General features: G+C 44.8%; 1 protein-coding gene across 1 annotated transcript in view; it reads left to right on the forward strand.

Annotated features, from left to right (window-relative positions):
- Nucleotides 1–19,433, forward strand: part of LIMS2 (LIM zinc finger domain containing 2) — a 360,835-nt gene that overhangs the window by 257,828 nt on the left and 83,574 nt on the right. Inside the window, exon 7 of the mRNA XM_069213748.1 lies at nucleotides 8,438–8,530. Within this exon, the coding sequence (XP_069069849.1) occupies nucleotides 8,438–8,530 (93 nt within the window). The remainder of the gene's footprint in view (nucleotides 1–8,437; nucleotides 8,531–19,433) is intronic.

Consider the following 19,433-nt stretch of genomic DNA (forward strand, 5'->3'; position numbering starts at 1 on the left):
GGCTGGCGGTACAAACTCGGGCATTACGACCGTGGCGGAAGCCGGGACCGGCGGTTTCCCGCCACTTTTGTCCCAGCAGTTTCCTGACACTTTTGTCCCGGTGGTTGTAATCAGCGCTGCCCAGGGGATTACGAGTCCCCCCCCCCGCCAGCCTTTTCATGGCGGTATGAACCGCCATAAAAAGGCTGGCGAAAAGGGGAGTCGCAGGGCCCCTGGAGGCCCCATGGAGCTTTTCACTGTCTGCATAGCAGACAGTGAATAGCGCAACGGGTGCAACTGCACCCATCGCACAGCCGCAACACCGCCAGCTCCATTTGCGGCTGAGATCCCCGCTGGGCCAGCGGGTGGAAACCAGGTTTCCGCCCGCCGGCCCAGCAGGTATCTCCAAATAGACCCCGCGGGAGTGCAGCTGCATTGGCGGCCGCCCTGCGGTTTCCGCCACCCACCAATGTTGAAATGAGGGCCTATGTCTTCAAGAGACTTGAGGAGTGGACCCTATACACTTGAATTGTTAAAGGACCTACCACTTACCAGCAGTTGCGTCTAGTTCTGGCAGAACGAAGGGTGGTCTGGATACTTATGTCTCCAACCATCTGGCCAATAACAGAATAATGTTGGCGGTGCATAAACTGTATTATTTGATTATTGTTTGTGATATTTCTCCTTCTACCCTGTTCACTGTGATCAGTTTCTATGATAACTCTATGCCGTTTGACATACTGTCTGTTCTTCAGTAGCTTGATATTGATCTGGAGTCCATTTGTATGTAGGGGCAACGAAAAGGAACTGATCATTTGGTGGGGTGGTGATTTTAATATTCACATGTTAAGACCCCTTCAAAAAAGATATGTGGTTTGACAAATTATGACCTTTCTGGCCAAACACACTTTTCAGATAATCATTTCGGAGATAAATTGAATGAATTGTTGTCGAACTCCGATCTGGCGTTTTTGTTTGAATATGTACCCCGCGTGCCCCATTCAAACATACATTCAATGATAGCAGTAACAATGCCATTATAGATTATGTTACTTCCCCACCATTATTTTTCTAGGGCATCTAATTTTATTACACATTCAATATCAATAAGTGACCGTTTTCCCCAGGGTGTCAACCTTGCAGTCAATACAACCACCCAGTCTAAAAGTCACCTTACCAGAGGAGTTGATAATATTGAGTTGGCCACTCTTAATAGGTACTATCTGCGTTGGTCACAAGTCCAAACTAATAGTTTCTTAGAACGGCTTCTTAACACACAGATAAAGACCCTTTGAGATATGTTCAGACAATTCTGCAGCTCCTAGTAAAGTTATTGAGGCCTACACCTCCCCCCCCCAACTTCTTGAGATCAGAGGAAGGTCCCAGGATGGAAGCCACGATTACCAAAGCTGAATGGGTTACCCATTTGTCTAATATTTACGCAACATCTGCTGTAGTCGGTGAGCTTCCTCATCCTATAGCCAAAACCAAAGTAGCGGGCTCTTTTCATTGTTCAACCATCCTCTCACTTTCCCTCAAGGAGGTTACAAGGGCCTTCGTAGCGAGTAAGAGGGTGGAAAGCACCAGGTCAGTGCGGTAACCCTGTTGACCTATGTAAGGCCAAGATTACATTGTGGGGTCCTGTTTTGACCGTGGTCCTAGGAGCATGTTGCAGTGTAGGCTGCTTAACAAATGTGGTCTGAGTCATTTATTGCCCCCATTGATAAGAACAGTGAACAGCTTAATCGTGCATGTTACCGGTCAATCTCTTTGCTTGTTTCGTTAGTTAAGGTAGTCGGTCACATCATTTTGTGGAGATTGCAGGACTGGGCAAAAATCAATGGAGGCCTTTCAGTCTTACAGTAGGTTTTTTGTTCTGGGTTAGGGACGATAGAGCAGGGTTACAATCTTAGTATCCTAATTGGAAAGTATATGAAGATCAAACAAGATAATGTGTTTTGGCTTTTGTAGAGTTATCATCAGCCTTCAATTGTGTTAAGCACGACAATCTAGGGACGATCATGATTGAAATAGGGTTGAATACGATTTAGTGTTAAGGGTATTGAATTAAACCATTCTGCATAGAGATAAGAGTCAGGCAGGGGTGTGTTCTTGCACCTTTCTTTTTCACACTATACATAACCAGATTAGGTAGTGTGTTAGTGGATAGGTACTGGGACTTTCCCCAAATTGGCCATCACCCGATTCTGGCCCTGCTCTGTGCAGGCAACACTTTCCTAATGGTCTGTACTTCACTGTGCTTACAGGCTTTACTTACCAACTTTGTCATTTGCATGTAAGACCTAGGCCCACATGTCAAAGTAAAACTTCTATAGTGACATTTGGAAGAAGGTCTACTAAATGCAGTGAGATAGGGATTTAAGGTCCTAAGATTTTCTGTATATCTACTTTTTCATACCTGGGCATTTTATTCTACAAAGAGGGTTCTTAGGCACCCGCAATTAATTCTAGGAAGCTTCACTTTGTAAGAATCATCACAGCTTTGTTTAACTTTGCAAGGAACTTTGGATATACCCCCCCCCCAATGAAAAGATAGAAATCTATAAGGCTAAATGTTTGCTCCATCCACATATGTGGTGGGTGTGTGGGGAAACTCCAATTGCCAGTCATTATAAACAGCTGAAAATGCCTTTCTGAAGCATGTCCTTGTTTTTCCCAAAAGCTGCTCATCTTTTGTAAGCCTCTCTGAGCCAAGGATTCCTTTTTTAGCTGAAGTAATAACGCTCTAGCCCAGGGTTCTGCAAAGTCGGTCTTGGAGAGCCGGGTCCGTGCCAGATTTTTAGCATATCCACAGTATTAAGAAAAAAGATGTTTCAGAAATCTACATTTTTCTAAATGTGGATATGCTAAAAATCTGGCATGGACCCGGCTCTCCAAGACCGACTTTGCAGAACCCTGCTCTAGCCTATTGTGCTTTGGCATACATTCTGGACCTCAGAGCATACCACTCTAAATCGTTCTATTATTAGGGATTGCCTCAATTCTTGTTCTACCCTCTACATTGCATGGTTGAAGTATATCAATAGTCTTTCTGGAGATCTGGGGCATCCAGAATATTTCGACCATCCTGAATCTCTGGGAGGCATTAGAAGAAAAGAATTAAAAACTAATTGTATATCTTTGTTTGAGCTTCACTGGCTGCCTGCAGAACTGATTAAGCCAAGCGTACTGAAGTGCCAAACTATGTTGGCTAAATACGAAATGCAGCCCTATCTCAAACATATTCTGAACTCTAAGCACCAGTTCATTCTTACTCATTTTAGGTTGGCCATTTTTTATCGTCTGCCTAGTTTCCCCACTGTTAACGATTGATCTTTATCTTTAGAAAAATGTTCTTGTGATAAGGTGTCATCTCAGAGCACCATGCATATTATTTTTCTGTTGTAAGTTCTACAATGCCCAGAGGAAGCGTTTTATTGCACCCCTCCTTAGAACTTACAACTTTCAACAATCTAGACCCGCATATCCTTTCTTGGAAACCTTACCCACAATTCATATATGTTGTACAATGTCATACTTTTTATGGGCCCTGATTAACTGTAGAAAGAATATCCAATAGAGTGTAACCTTGCTTATATTCTCAGTACTAGGTATGTATTATTTATTTTTTGTCATGTACATTATGAGTTGCCTAGCATATAGTTATTTTTAATTAAACATTTTAACATTTGGATTTTGTTTTAGCTATTGCATTCTGCTGTTATGATTTTAAAATATTGAAATAGAATAAAGCTTATTTGAATTGAATTGACATCAAGGGCCTGATTTAGATTTTGGCTTATGGGTTACTCCGTCACAATGGTGACGAGTATCCCGCCCTGAAATATAATTCCCGGAATATTCGTCACTTTTGTGACAGAGTAACAAGCCAGCTGAAATCTAAATCAAGCCCCAAATCCCCTATACAAGAGGTTATTTCAACAACAATATTTAGTATGTCAGTGGGTCCAGATTATTACCTTCATATCAGCAGACTGCCAAATAAGCCTACGCCCTGCATCTTTTGTAGTTTACACCTGCAGGCTCCTCTTATCAGTCCTCTGACGCTTTACAGGAATTTGTACAGAGAGAGCTAATGGATTATGGTCACTACTGTATATATGGCAGAGAGTTCCATCCCTTCCATAATAAGAGGGTGGATGCTTCGAGAAACAAAAACATAATAATTTTCAGAGCAACATCACCTCCCTATGTATGTTTGAATAATAGGGGTCGCCAAAGTGATGAGAGCACTCTCTAGGTCATCGGTTACCAAGACGTTTTACAGTGAGTGCCCCTAGGGTCCATAGCATCCCTCCAACTAGCTTCATCAGAATCTCTGTTAAAGATTGATGGTGGGAGAGTAGGCACAGTGCCCACTTAAAAAAAACGGCCAGGATTAGATTAAATGGGCCTCATAGTTATAAATGCTTCTCAGCTAATTTTTCTCTCAAACCGAGTAATCCAAGGAGGTTCTGATTTTCCCTGGCAGAGAAGTCATTGTCTTAAAAGTTAACCATCGCATTACTAAAGTTTGGGCCCCACCTTAGATCAAAGGCCTGCATTGTTTTTCTCACCAACAGGATCGGCAACATTTTACACCCGATGCCTACTTTAAACCAAGCTGACAAGCCCTCCCCTTCGCTGTAACTACAGAGGAGGGATTTACAAGGAGATTGAAACATGTATACTCATCAAAGCACAGAAAAAAAATATCATAAAGATTAATCAAAACATGCCAGGCCTCAATATGTAGCTTGAAAGCTAAGACAGCAATGTTCCAGCTTAAGACTCTCATCTTATTGTTACTGTTACTAGGAAGAGATGGAGCAGTTAGTCTATAAACAGAGACTTGATGACTTCCAGGGGTGGATCTTCTTAGGGAATTGTACAGAGGGAGAGGTTGTGGGGCCAGGAGGGGTCCTGGGCTACTACAAAAGGGCTCCCCCTAAGACTGGACCTGGGTTTAAACAGTATTAAAGATACAGCATACTTAAGGCCACTTCTGTACTGGGTTAGATTTTTGAAAACGGAAGAACTCGAACCCTTTAGGACAGCAGTCAAAGATCTATTGCCACCTTGCTATGGATGGAAAAAAGTTTGTTGGTTAAGGGAGATGAAAGCAGCTTGGGTCAAATTGGGTTTATCCCATTACTGGGATAATCCCAAGATGATTCCTGCTAACGCTAGGCTGCTGATTAAAGACCGATATTGGGGAAAAATCTATGAGGAATCTCTCGGCTCAAATGGGTTAGGTCGGCTGACAGCAGAGTTCCTGCTGGTTAAGCACGAACCTTCGCCTGAAAGCTTCCTGGATCTCCCTATTCCAGCCCATGCCCGTTCTTTGATACTTCAGTTCAGATACGGAACATTGGCGGTCAACAGCTACACGGCTCGCTGGTCGTCCAATAGTCCTTTGTCTGACAAATGTATAAATTGTCATCTATGCAAGGAAACTTCTGAGCATGTCCTATTTTTCTGTCCTTTGTACAAAAGCCCTCGAGGAAAGTGGATCATTCCTCTGTGCAAAACACTGCTAACACAAAACCGAACCAGTGTATATAGAATATGTAAATATGACACTTCCATGCTGATAGTGAGCTCTGTTTCCAAATACTTGGCAGCAGCATGGACAATCCGTAGCAGGATTATTACAGATCTTAATCCACTGGTTGAAGAACGGTCTAGAAGTTAGCGGACTAGTGCCCTGTTACAACAGACTGGGATTTTAAATGTAACTATTAGTGAGATCTATTGAGGATATCAGACTGTATCTCCGTGTATGTTGTCTAGTGGGCTACCCCAATTAAAGTGACTTATAGTTCCCTAGTATATATTACATATCATTTTATAAATGGCAAGACACAATTTACCTGACCAATTTACTTAAGAGAACTGGCCAATCTAGGGTACCCTTTTCCACCGTCTGACTCCTGACTTCTAACTTTTGTAAACAGGAGCTATTGCATGAAGTTTTTATGATTTATTTTATGTATAAATCTGTTTTAGAATAGTTTTATATGTTCTATCAGTAACAAATTGATTTGTATTATCTTAGCACTTAGCGCCTTGCATAGGGTAAGATTTAGGTACCATTTTAAAAGTCTTGTTTTAATTATTTATGAAACTTTGTTATGTAGCACTATGAACCTTTTCGATAAGCAGTGTACTAACTGTTAATGCTTCTTTTTTATGTGATGGTTTATGATTTCTATCTTTTTGTAAGTATGACTATTTCTAAATTTTTAAATGGTCTAAACTTAGACTGAATAAACTATTGATTGATTGATTGATACTACAGGTATCTAAAAGATGGAGGGTAATCACACAGCTCAAGTATGTGGAGTCCACAGGGTCCCTACTACCTAGAGCGGCAGTGCAATCACTCTTCCTTGCACTCTGTCAATCATTGTTCTCCATGTCCGAGAGTGCCAAGAATCTGTTCCAGAACAGGGGTTGTACCACATGTTTGTGATAAAGAAAGAATTTGAGAAGAGGCTAAACTTATGTTGTAGTGGAGAGAAGAGAGGGCTAAGTGTTTGTAGAAAAAGCCTAGAAGTAAGATCCTTACTGTGCCTCACTTTATGGTGCTAGCCCTGGTTTATGACAGAATTTCCTCAGCTACCAGAAGCCTATGAACATGTATGAGTGTGCAATCACCAAAGACCTGTCTGAGTAAAGGCTGTACTCTGCCAACTCTGTTCACAAAGAGAATTTCCTCATGTAGATTACGGTTGCAGCTCACATTTGTCTTGAGCCAGTGTGTCACTTTATTTTTTAATTCCTGTGTCGACTCAGTTACACCAAGGGTCAAGCTAGGAGAATTGGCAAATATAGCCACATACCGGCAAGAATCTGGAGGTAAATTTATCACAGGGAGGGATCATGGACAGGATTTTCTCCCTGTTAAGGCTGGATGATTATTGGCACAGGGCAGATGTGCAAAGGAGGTGCACTCAGTGGTTTTAGTAATGGGAGAAGATCCTGTGGATAAGGCAGCTGTCTGGTCAATTTCATGCCCCTTCCATATAGATCCTCAGCATTATTCTGAGCAGACATGGTTAAGTGAGTTGTCCTTGCATCTGCGCATGATGATTCTTGAGGTGAGTCTGATGAACACCCCTCACCTTTTTTGGCCAGGTTTTTCAGTTGTTTCTCATTAACAGTGAGGCAGTCAAACAAAGGGTGTAATTTCAAGTTGTCAGGTCACTAAGGTAGTTACTTATATTGACCCATATGGCAGAGTCTGCTTGTGATGAGCTAGGTACCATACTTGGATTTTTGGTAGCCAGCAGGGGTTTTGGATTCCCCATCTTGGGTTTCAGTGTCTTTTTTCTTTGTTTAGTCGCAGGGCTAGACCCTGGTGACAGCATAGTGGGGTCAGAGCTAATCCTGCTGCCTACCCCATCAAGGCTGCCAAAAGTTATTGCGGGCAGGAGAAACAGCCCGAATCTCAAGTGGGGTGTCCTGCACCGCGGGGAATGTCAGGCACTGTTAGCTCTTCGCGTGACCCTCCTGTAGCTTAGAGATAGCTGGGTGATGAAGTCTCACCCCAGCAAGGCCGCCAAAAGGGAGCCTTTATGACTGGAGGGTAAGAGGGTTGTGTGTATGCATGGAGTGTGAGAGACGTGTAAGTGAGTGCAGGATGCAGCACAATGGATTGGCTATATCAAAAAACAAGAAAGTTTGCAGAGCAGTGCCAAAGCAGCATCGGACCAGCTTGGCAAACGCTTGCCTCTTCCAGATGTGACCCAATTGCACTGGCAGATTCACAAAGAGATCACAGTCCTCCATCAGGGGAGCAGATAGCATGGCCTCTATTGAACTGGCGGGGTGACGGGCCTCCCGCAGAGGTCTGAATAACCCCCAAAGGCTGTGCCTACCTATTTTACAACAAAGTTTAAATTTCATTTCCTGTGTGAATAATGTTTTCAACATTTATTAAACCATCTTCCTTAAAGTTCACTGTGTTTTTTTACTCAATTTATTTATTTTGAGTCTATAATAATCATGTCTACATTACATTGGGTGGTACCCCAGTCCTTATGGACAGGATGAATCCACATGCTTTACTTGCACATAGCATGTGATATTTTACATTTTGAATGTTACAAATGGGAGCAGTTGGATCATTTGAGGAGGGCATGTCTTTATATTTAGAGGACCACATTACACAAAATTAGAAGAGGACTGTTGTTGGATAAGTTCTGTCTGGCCCCTGTTAATTGGGAGAAGGGGATAAAGAAAAAGGGCTAAGCAGAAAGTGCCTGGACCTTGTGATACAGTGGACTTAAGGATTCATGGGGAAGTCCTGAGGTGGTGAGTGATACAACGGACCGTCATGGAAAAGGAAGTGGTGTGTTCTAGCAATGACATATGGGTGCTAGGTGTAAAGCATTAAAACGTTCTTTTGTGGCTCACATGTTTGATTTTAAAATGGACACCCTTTTCTTTACAGCATTTTGTCTGTGCAAAGTGTGAAAAGGCCTTCCTAGGACACCGACACTATGAGAAGAGAGGCTTGGCTTATTGTGAGACTCACTATAATCAGGTAAAGGACTATAACATTTGCATGTTTGATTAATGTATACATGTATGTCATGTACTTTGTATTTTCCTGCGAATAAGAGGATTTTGACATCACACATGGTGTAGAGATGCTGCCTGTGTCTTGCTAATGGTGAAAAAGCCACTTCCGTTATTTCTTGGCTGGCTTCTGTACATCCCCTGCTTGCTATTAGGGAACTACTTTTTTTTTTTGGTTAAGCACTCCATTAGAGTGCATGTATATTCCAGGTGTCTCCCTTGTGTGTTTTTTTTCCACCCTACTTTCTCTGCCTCTATGCTTCTTTCATCCACCTGTGCTCCTGTTGCTCTCTGTCACCCTGGGCTTATACCCCAGTACTCCACTTTGTTCTCTTTCGCCCATGTTCTCTTGTTGCTTTTTTACTGTCCGCCTGTGATGTTTCTTCTCTCCCGTCTCCGTGTTGCTTCACACCCCCGCCATTTTGCTTCATCCTCTGCCCCGTCCCCAATCTGAAACTAGCTTATCAGTTTTTTTGTTTGTTTTTTAAAGTACTTTTGCGCTGCTTTTTTATTTTTATTTACCAATCCCTCCTGGATCGTTAAGTAAAATAAAGTCCTTTTTTAGATATGTGCATGCTTGGTATGACTCCCTGCCACTGCATGGCTTAAAAACATTAGCAAAACCAATAAGTCTTATATGTGAGAACTATTGGCTTTGCCAGTGCTCGTTTAATTCCTTTTCTTCTTTCTCATAATGTTTTGAACAAAGGTGTATTGTCTGCTTTTATACTTCTGCTCAAGAGAGGTCTAGTGCTGCAGACCTTAAGGGTATGCCTTTATTCACACATTCCTGAGAAGGTGAAGCCATTTGTGCCCCACATAACAGGATTTCTTTCCAGTATACTCAGGGAAGCTGTATTTTGAAGCTCCCGCATTTCAGGAAGGTAACATCAGGAACCTGAAGTTTTATTTGCCAAACACTTTGCGAATCCTGTCTCTCTCTCACACAGTTTTTTTCTTGTACTCATTAAAGATGTGTACTGTCCCTAAACCTTGAACACGCCTGAGCAAGTGCTTATTAATCAAATACTGGAGAGGGGGCTTGTGCCTCGGACATCTAGCAAAGAAAATCCTCTCGCCTCACCAAAGGTGGAGAGAGAAATTCTACCTGTGCACTTAACACTTGCACTCAAGGAGAAAGTAGGCCTTGTGCCACAGATTCCCAAGTGAGGTTCTGTGCAACTCACATACATATCAAGTGGGCTTGTTTTGCATTCAGCAGGAGTATCGCATTTTCTGCCTTTTACATTGTAATGTCAGACTGTGTTCCTCACTAACCTGTACGTGGGAGGCTTGTGGTTATTTAACTTGGTAGAAATGGGCGTTGTGACTTAGGGCCAGATGTACAAACCTTTTTACACGTCGCAAACAGCGAATTTCGCTGTTTGCGACGTGCAAAAACCACATTGCGATGTCCAATCCCCGTTTTGCGAGTCGGTAACCTAGTTACCGACTCGCAAAACGGGACTGCGAGTCACAATTAGGAAGGGGTGTTCCCCTTCCTAATTGCGAGTAGCAGCGCGATGCTGTATTGTTTTGTGACCGCGAACGCGGTCGCAAAGCAATCGCAGTTACCACCAGTGTCACACTGGTGGTAACCCATTCGCAAAAGGGAAGGGGTCCCCATGGGACCTCTTCCCCTTTGTGAATGTCATGAAAAAATGAAACAAAAACATTTCCTTTTTTAGTTTTGTAATGCATCTCGTTTTCTTTTAAGGAAAACTGGCTGCATTTAAAAAAAAAACTGCTTTATTTAAAAGCAGTCACAGACATGGTGGTCTGCTGTCTCCAGCAGGCCACCATCCCTGTGAGTGCCACCACTCGCAAGGGGGTCTCAGATTGCGACCCACCTCATTAATATTAATGAGGTGGGCCTTTGTGACCCCCTTGCGAGTCGCAGATGGTGTCAGGGACACCATCCTACATTCTGGTTTGCGAGTCGCAATCCAGATTTTTGCTACATCTGGCCCTTAGTCTTCTAGCATGAGAAGATCATGTAAATTGTAAGTCTGGCAAAGGTGAGAGAAAGAAAGAGAGAGAGATGTGAAATTTAGAAGAGATTTTTCACCTAACAACTGGGGTTGGAATATAAACCATCTGACAGATAATTGTAGCTGCACATTTCTTACCTTGGAATATTCCTCAAATGTCAGACTGGATCTGGAAAATCTTGGGCAGCACCTCTGCGTGCCAGTAGGTGGTGCAGATCGGGTTGGGGTTGCCTGCGCTGGAGTGACTTGCATGGTGCTATTATATGTGCCACCGCAGCACACAGACATCAGGTTTTTTTTTCTGCGCCATCAGTGTAGTTCTGGAAGGACTACCTCAGTCACTTTTTGACTGCTTTTTTCGACTGTCTTACGCTCCCATTATGTCTTAGGGATGTCCCCTAATCAACCTGTGGATTTTAAATTCAGCAGAGCCTGCCACAGGCATATGTCTGTGACAGGCCCCCACCTAGTTTGCTTATGGTGCCCAGAGCCGGACAATGCCGGACAATGACTGCTGTGCAATAAACCCTAAAAGGGTCTGAGACCATTCATTAAAGCTCATGGTTATTCAACACCTGTCTACTCTGCACTACTCCAGGCCCGGTCGCTTCAAAGGTCAAGGGCCCTTTCTTGGAGTTATTCCAGTTGGTTGTCATTGAGATCAAAAGGATTGTTCTTCGACTTCACTGCACCGCTCCAAGTCATTGGAAGGGGCACATGAACAACCTGCTCCCACACTTTCCCCACAGAGCCTGAGTCTAGTTCTTCTTCACACCTCCCAGAATTTCTCAGAAATGAAGTATTCCCTGCCCAATTGAAAGAATTTTATGAGGCCATGCACATCATATTTAAGCGAGACAACTTCTCTGGAGTGCCGTCGGGCCCCATAGTTTTAGAACATGCCCTGACCAGGTTTCCGCTGCCAGGTCCACCCTTGGTGCCAGTCGGGCCCTTTAGATGAGTTCCTGGATCTGGACTTACTCCATTCTTGATTCCAAAACCTTCACCAGAGTCTGTTCTTGTGGTGCTGTTCCCGACACCACCAACAAACCTTCTGAGGTGCTGACGCCATGGTCATTCCTGACTCCGATACAGCCCTGGACCAGCCACCTCCGATGTCAACTCTGGCGCTGGCCAGACCAAGACCTTCCGGGTCAGAGACAGTTCCTCCATCTTGTGACTGGCTCTGTGGGGATTACGATTGGAGGTGGTTGGGGATGGATCTGAGGATCTTTGTGTTTATTATGACTCCCTTGAGGAGCCCTTGGTTGAGGATAACTGGTATGGCAAACTGGTTGATGGCAGTGGTATGGACTCCTTGCCAGACACTGTTCTGGTCTCTTTTCGTGGCTATGGAGGAAGGGGCTTCATTTGCGATCGTGGGGCGAAGGGCGGCTTAGGTCCTGGGCCCTACGGTGTCCTCTGTAGCAGTCAGGACCACCATCTTGACAGAGGTTCTTCAACCCAGCCCGCTCAATTAGTTGTTTAGAAAGGAGAAATTCAAAATGCTCACGTTGACTCAGTTCAAGTCTGCCCTGGATCCTGGCGACTGGATGGTAACGTTTGATTTGCAGGTTGCATATTTCCATATATCCATCCTGCTAGCTCGCAGACGTTACCTACGGTTCATGGTGGGCCATGAACACTTTCAATTTGCTGTGCTCTCCTTTGACCTTACCAGCGTCCCTCGGGTGTTCCCAAAAGTGACTGTGGTGGTTGCAGCCCATTTGTGGAGTTCAGGGGTTCCAGTCTTTCCCATCCTTGAGATCTGGCTGTTTAAAGCGGGCTAATCTCTGGTTCCTACCTCCAGGCTATGGCGGTCCTCCTGCATCGCTTGCGTTCTCTATTAACGTGCCAAAGTCACAACTGATTGTCTCTCAGAGGATCCCTTTCATTGGATCCGTTCTCGACTCAGTGCAGTTCTGTGCCTATCCTGTAGAGCGGCAAGTCCAGGATATTCAGGCTATGATTTTGATGCTTCAGCCTCTTTCTTGGATTTTGATGAGAATTACTCTGAGGGTGCTGGGTCTTCTGGCCTCCTGCATCCTGCAGATACAATACGCCCGTTGGCATATGAGGGTCTGCAGTAAGGCCTAAAGTCCCATTGGGTGCAGTGTCAGGGAAATCTCTCCGATCTAGTCCAGATATCGGAGGAAACTGCAAAAGAACTGCAGTGGTGTCCAACTAGCCGCAATCAGTTTAGCAGCAGACCCTCTCCCTTCCTCACCCAGATCTGAAAGTGGTGACAGATGCGTCAGACCTGTGTTGAGGCGGACATTTGGGAGAAGTGGGAACCATAGGACTCTGGTGTCCGGTGGAGCCTTTGCTTCACATCAACATATTGCCGTTGAGAGCGATTCACTTGGCATTGAAGGCCTTCCTCCCTTCCATCAAAGGAAGGTTAGTTCAGGTGTTCATGGACAACACCACCATGTGCGACTGCAACAAATAGGGCAGGGTGGGGTTGTGGTCCCTATGTCCGGAGGATGTGAGCCTTTGGGTATGGCTGGAATGTCAGGACACTTACCTAGATGAGCAACATCTAGTGGGGTCTCTGTGTACCAAGTTAGACAAACACAGCTGTCACTGCTTCACTGATAACAGATGGCATCTACATTGGGAGATGGTGCAAGATGTCTTCCGCGATTGGGGAGAATCTTGGTTAGATCTATTTGCCAATGCAGAGAGCGCTCAATATCAGCACCTTTGTGCAAAGTTTCCAAGACTGGTCTCACTCAAAGACACGTTTCGTCTTGAGTGGGCCTCAGGACGTCTGTATGCCTTCCTGCCGATACCACTCCTGCTGCAACTTCTGAAGAAGGTCAGGATGGACAGGCCCAAATCATCCTTGTGGCTCTGAATTGGGCATGGAGAGAATGGAATCCCAAACTCCTGAGCATGAGCATCGCTTCTCTGATCAGGCTGCCACTTCGGAAGGATCTCCTGTCACACCGACAGGGCAGGGTTCTGCACCCAAACCTGTACACATTTGGCCTTCATGAATTGAGATTGAGCGTCTGCAGTTGAGTCTTCAATCTTACTCCTGAAGTCTTTTAGGTCATCTTGGCAGCAAGGCATCCCTTCACATAGACCTTGTACACCTGTCCTTGGGACAAGTTTGTGATTTGTGACTTCAGTGCATATTGACTCTCTTTCTGGACCCCTATCTGAAGTGTTGCTGTTTGTCTTGTCTTTAGCCCAGCAAGGCCTTGCTCTGGTCACAGATAAGGGATAACTTTTGCCATCTCATCTTTCATGCAGTTGCCGGATCAACCCTCCCAGTTCAAGTAACTTGCCATGATATGTTTTCTGCATGGTTTACAAGATATGTAGTCCCCTAGACATTTTGTTATGCCCAAGTGGGACCATAGATTCGTTTTAACCTTCTTAATGTGTTCACCCTTTCAGTCTATGCATAGTTGCCCCCTTAGACTCCTTACAATCAATACAGTCTCTTCTTGGTTGCCATCACATTGTCCAGGATGGTCAGTGAGCTGCAGGTGCTTTCTGTTTACCCTCCATATACCATGCTTCTTCCCCAACAAACTGGTTCTCCACACCTGTGTCTCTTTTCTGCCGAAGAAGGTGACACCTTTCCATGTCGATCAAAGCATCACTCTGGCAACCTTCTTTGCTATGTCTCCCACCTCGAGGAGGAGAGACTTCACAGCTGGAACCTAAAATGAGCATAGCTGGTTTACATGAATCGCACCAAAAAACACCAGGTGGACGATCAGGTCTTTGTTAGGTTCACTGGAGTGCAGAAAGAATAAGCACTATAGAAACAGTCCATCAACAGGTGGATTGTACTCTTCCTTAAGGTCTGCTATACGTTGGCCAAAAAGCAACCCCGCAGGACTTGTGGGCTCATTCTACAAGAGCCAAAGCTGCGACCACTGCGCTACCTAGAGGAGTTCCCGTCCTGGACATCTGTCAGGCTGCAACGTGGACACCAAAGATTACTGCCTTGGCAATCAGAACCATTCATACAAGAATTTTGTCCACTTGGTCTTCCAGGACTTTTTGGTCTGAACCAGTTTGCAGACCTACCTATGAGAAGGTATTGCTTTGGTATCTATTTTAAGGTAAGGAACCTGAAGCTAGCAGTCTCTATCAGGTGAACAAATTACGTACCTTTGGTAATGCCTTATTTGGTAGAGACTCTTAACTAGCCGCAAATTCCTTCCCAACTCTCCCAAGTTCCCTTTTTCTAATAATCGGTCTCCCTACCTAAAAAAGGTCCCTGTAGGACCTTAGTTTCTTCACACTGGTCAGTCAGCCTTATGACGTGGCTCTCTGCTTCTGGCACAAAGAGTCAGATAAAGAAACTGATGTCAGCACACTGAGGTGGTGCCTATATAGACGTGGAGCCATTTAGCACCACCTCACCTACTGGCATGTAGAGGTTCTGCTCAAAAGTTTCTGGATCCAGTCTGATGCTGGAGAATACTCTAAGGTTAAGAATCTGCAGCTACAGTGTCTGCCAGATAGTTACCAAAGGTAATTAATTTGTCCATCTTGTACTTTCTCACCTGGAAGAGAAAATGATCTACATGTGAGTCCTAAGAAAAGAAGTAGTAGCAAATCCAGTAGATCTCAACATTTACATTGTAGAGTGAGTGCTGAGCTGTTGACTTTGCCCATGTTTGTAGAGTATAATTTCAAAACAGTAAAATAAAAAATCTTTCCAAAATACTGGAGGAAATGCAACACATTATCTTGTAGTATCTTTGAACTGTACATTGAATTCAGTGTTTCAATCTTTTTAAATGGCATGGATTAATTTCAACTACTTTTTATGCAGTAAACTCTGAACAGAATTTAAAAATAATATGGAAGTGCCATAATGTAAAGGGGAAATGTAGGAAGCTGGCTGTTTATATAGTGGACCAAAATGAGGTTCATAGTGCAAAGAGTCCAAGCAATCCCTATAGATATCACAGAGGCACAAATTACATCCCAAATGCTCTCTTTTTCGATAGTGTGGTCGAGTAGTTAGGCATATCAGAGGATAGTGCTAAGCATGTAGGGCACACACTCATGCAGTGGGATACACACTCAATAAAGAAATCTGACACCAATTTATAAAAATAAGACATACTTTTATATAAACTTTGATATCAAGATCACAGGAGTCAGGTGAGTACTTTTCGAGTTTTGAATTTTTAGAGTTTTGAAGTTGACAGTGCATTTTTCAGATGCAGTAATGCTATCCTACGAGGGAGACCAAATATTGCATACAGGTATAGTACCTTACGGCACCAATCTTCTGGATTTAGGGTAAGTATGAAGCAAGGTCCGAGGCCACACCAACAGGTCCCCTCAGGCTTCACAGGGGCGGCAGGTGCAGTGATGCAGTTTAGCATTGGGTGCCCTGTTTAAGTCAATGGGGATTGGTCCAGTCACAAAGTCGCTGTAGGGGTGGACTGATAGTTCAGTCCAGGTGAACCACTGAGGGGGTCAGTTCTTGTGATGCTAAGGGGTGTAGGGACACCAGTGGTCCTGTTCTCCTCTGTCCGGTTTGTCTGGATGCTAAGGTGGTTTGGGCCATCGGGTTTGACTGCACCAGAGGCAGTCGTGGAGCAGGGGAGCCCCAGAAACCAACATGTGTGCTTGGGTCTCACAAACCTGTAGGACGTAGGGTCATCAGTGGTCCTCTTCTCCCCAGTCTGAGGCATCCAGGTGAAGTGGACCATTGGGTCTCCGTCACCAAAGGCGGTCGCGGTAAAGGGGGCTGGGGTCAGCATAATCAGGCTGCAGATGCCATTGGGAAGTCCACAGAGGGCAAGCTTGGTGGGCTTCGTCTCTAGAGGGCCTGGGGGCCACGCTGACATATTGGCTCACTTCAGCTTGGGCTACGCAGCTGGGGTGCAGTGGTGATGTTGGGTTGTTGGCGATCCCGGTCCTTGCAGTTCTTTCTTGGGTGCCTGCAAATGCAGGGGAGCAGCTCTTCTACTGCAAGGGAGTACTTGGCAATTTGCGAAGCACTGGCATCTTGTCCAGTTTCTTTGAGGCTTCAGTGGCAGGACAGGTCAGTTGCTCCTCAGGGGTCAGGTGCAGCAGGCAGATTTGCAAGATTGGCACCAAGTCAGTCATTCTTTTCAGTTATCATTTTCCGCAGGCTTCTTATCCACCCCTTCTTTCATGCCCAGCAAAGATCTGAGGATCTGGTATCAGAGGGTCTCCTAAATAATTAATTTAGGGGGCATTAGGGGGAATGAAGGGATGAAGGGTAGTAGTCAATGGTCTACTTATTCTTGGGGTCACTACACCCCCCCTAGTTGGCTACTTCGTGTGGGGAGTGCGCATCACCCTGTCCAGAGTTCCTAAATTTCACCACAGGCAAGATGGCAAAAGTGTCTAGGCCGTGTCCACTTCAGACTTTTCACCCTAGGGATGTTCCTAGTCTGGAAGTGTGACACACTTCCTGCATAGCTAATTTTCCCGATTGTCCAGGTGCCAGTTGGGCCCTGGGGCATGGCAATTGGTAACTTCCTCTGAGGAAGGCTAGATCTGCATACCAAAGGCGTTGAGCTTCTTTGAAGCTTCTACCTTGGAATACAGATAATCATGTGGGGAGGATTGCGTTACGCCCAATCCCAGACAGGATTTTGTTCCTGACCTCTCCAGTGCAGAGGCTTTCACCCTGGGAAGTCAGATTCTCGTCTGTTGGTGGCAGGCTGGCCAGAACCGGTCAGTGAGCTCACCAGCTGTTGGTTTTCAGGGGGGCACCTCTGAGGTACCCTCTAGGTGCAAGTATTAATACATCCATCACTGGAAACAGGGTTTTTTAATATGCAATGTTTGATACCCGATATACCTAGGTTCAGAGTTGCATCATGTAGCTGGGGCACACATATTGACCAGTGTCCCACACATGTAGTTAAAATGGCTTCCCTGCACACCTACTATGCCTAGGAATCAACAAAGACATAGTAGGGCCATATTTCCTCATGCATATATGCCCTCACTTGTAACATAATGTACCCTGCCTTTTGGTCTTGAAGGCCTGCTAGAGGGTCGACTTACATATATTGCCTGCAGGGCAAGGGGACAGGGCACACAAGCTGTGTGCCATGTTGTGTTTTCATTTTAGTTCTGCACCAAGACACGTAGCCTGTGAAAGCTACACTGAGTGCACTTAGAGGGTCTCTGAGGGTGGCACAGTTTGTGCTGCAGCCCTCAGGGGCCTTCCTTTTGTACCCCATGCCCCAGGTACCAAGGTTACCATTTACCAGGAACCTACAGTGGTAGCTAAAGGTTTGCCAATTGGGAAAAAGCAACTGTGCAGTTTTGGGGGAAAGAGAGCTGGCACTGGGGACCTGTTTAGCAGGGACCCATAGCTGATATTGCACCACAAACCAGGCCAAAAGATGGTGGTGGTGTTGTGGGGGAGGGGGCATGTCAAAAGAGGTACTTTCCTATAGTAAATGTTTATAATATTGGATTTTTAAAAAAAATTGATAAACCGAGGTTAAGGTTATTTTTTCCTTCTCCATTTTTGAGATGTCTGGAACCAGGGAGAGGGAGCTGCTCTACTTCTGACTGATCTTTCCATTACACAATGGCAGAGAATGCTTCAAAATGAAAAAAATGGTTGCTATACAAGCCCTTGTCAAATCTGTGGGACAAAGATAATTTTCTCTGTTGACCCACGAGTGCAGTGTATTTTCTGTCTGCACCCTAATCATGCCACTCCATAATGTTAGAGAGATGGAGATGTTGTTTGCTCTTCAAGCAGTTCATTTGAAGGAAATCTTTCTGGAGTGCTTCTTCATCCCATCCTGCTTAAAAACGGAAAGGTCTAGCTAATGTTAGCTGGAGAAAAAAAGTAACAGCTGTGTCTGTGGTTTTGTACTATAATTAGCTTTGATACCAGTGGCGTAATGGAATTTGAGAGGTCCCCCTGCAAAGTACACAGAGGGACCCCCCACCGGACGCACTCAGGAGCTCCCCAACTAGCTCTACTGTGCTGAGGGGGCCCCTGTAACTTCCTGCTACGCCTATCTCCAAGGCCCACATTCAGAGTTTTCAGCCAAATTGTGAAATTCAAGCCATGCAGAAATGCCACATTCCAGCGGTCCCTCTCACCACATATTTTAACAGTCCAAAGCTGCTGAAATGACCATGTCAGAAGTGGCCACAATACTGGGAAATACTGATTCTGCAGTGAGTCACCATTTCTCAGGCTACCTTCTAGTGACAGGTTGGACAGATCGCACCTTGTATTCCTGCATCCCAATATTACCAATATCTGCAGTAGTTGTAATATTGTCAGGCTAGATAGAGCCCTGTAATGAAACCCTGACATCTGGTTTTCTTGACAAGTAGTCCTACTCATTTCCACTGTCAAACAATTGCTGTGTGATTGGAAAATGGTGAAGCCTTTTTCTGTAGTAGTCTTGCCTCAGTTGGTTTTAAAATTCTAAACAGCTGCCCCATTTATCTGGTAAGATGACCAAAATGCTGCCTTCCTCATCTTCAGCACCAAAACCAATGCATCCTCAACAATAAACCTTGTCTGTCAGAGACCTCACCTATCAGAGTTCCTTATATGCAGGGGGGCTTCTCCACAAGAGGGCCTCCATTGCATAAAGGCCTTGTCTACCTAAGGGCTTTGTCAACCAGATGTCCTTGCCAACAAGAAGTCTTCATCAATGAGAAATCCTCACCTACCAGAGTTGTTTGCCTTCCAGAGGCCCTCAACTACTGTGGGTAGTGTCTACCATAAGCCCTTGTTTACTTTGCCTACTAAAGTCCTTTGCCTACCTGAGGACCTGCTATGAGAGGGCATTGTCTACCAGACTGCCTCAACTACTAGAGTGTATTGTCGCAAAAAAGTCTTGTCAAGAAGAGGCCTCATTTTAAAAGACCCTT

The sequence above is a fragment of the Pleurodeles waltl genome, chromosome 11 (genome assembly GCF_031143425.1).
Source record: "Pleurodeles waltl isolate 20211129_DDA chromosome 11, aPleWal1.hap1.20221129, whole genome shotgun sequence".
Lineage (NCBI taxonomy): Eukaryota > Metazoa > Chordata > Amphibia > Caudata > Salamandridae > Pleurodeles > Pleurodeles waltl.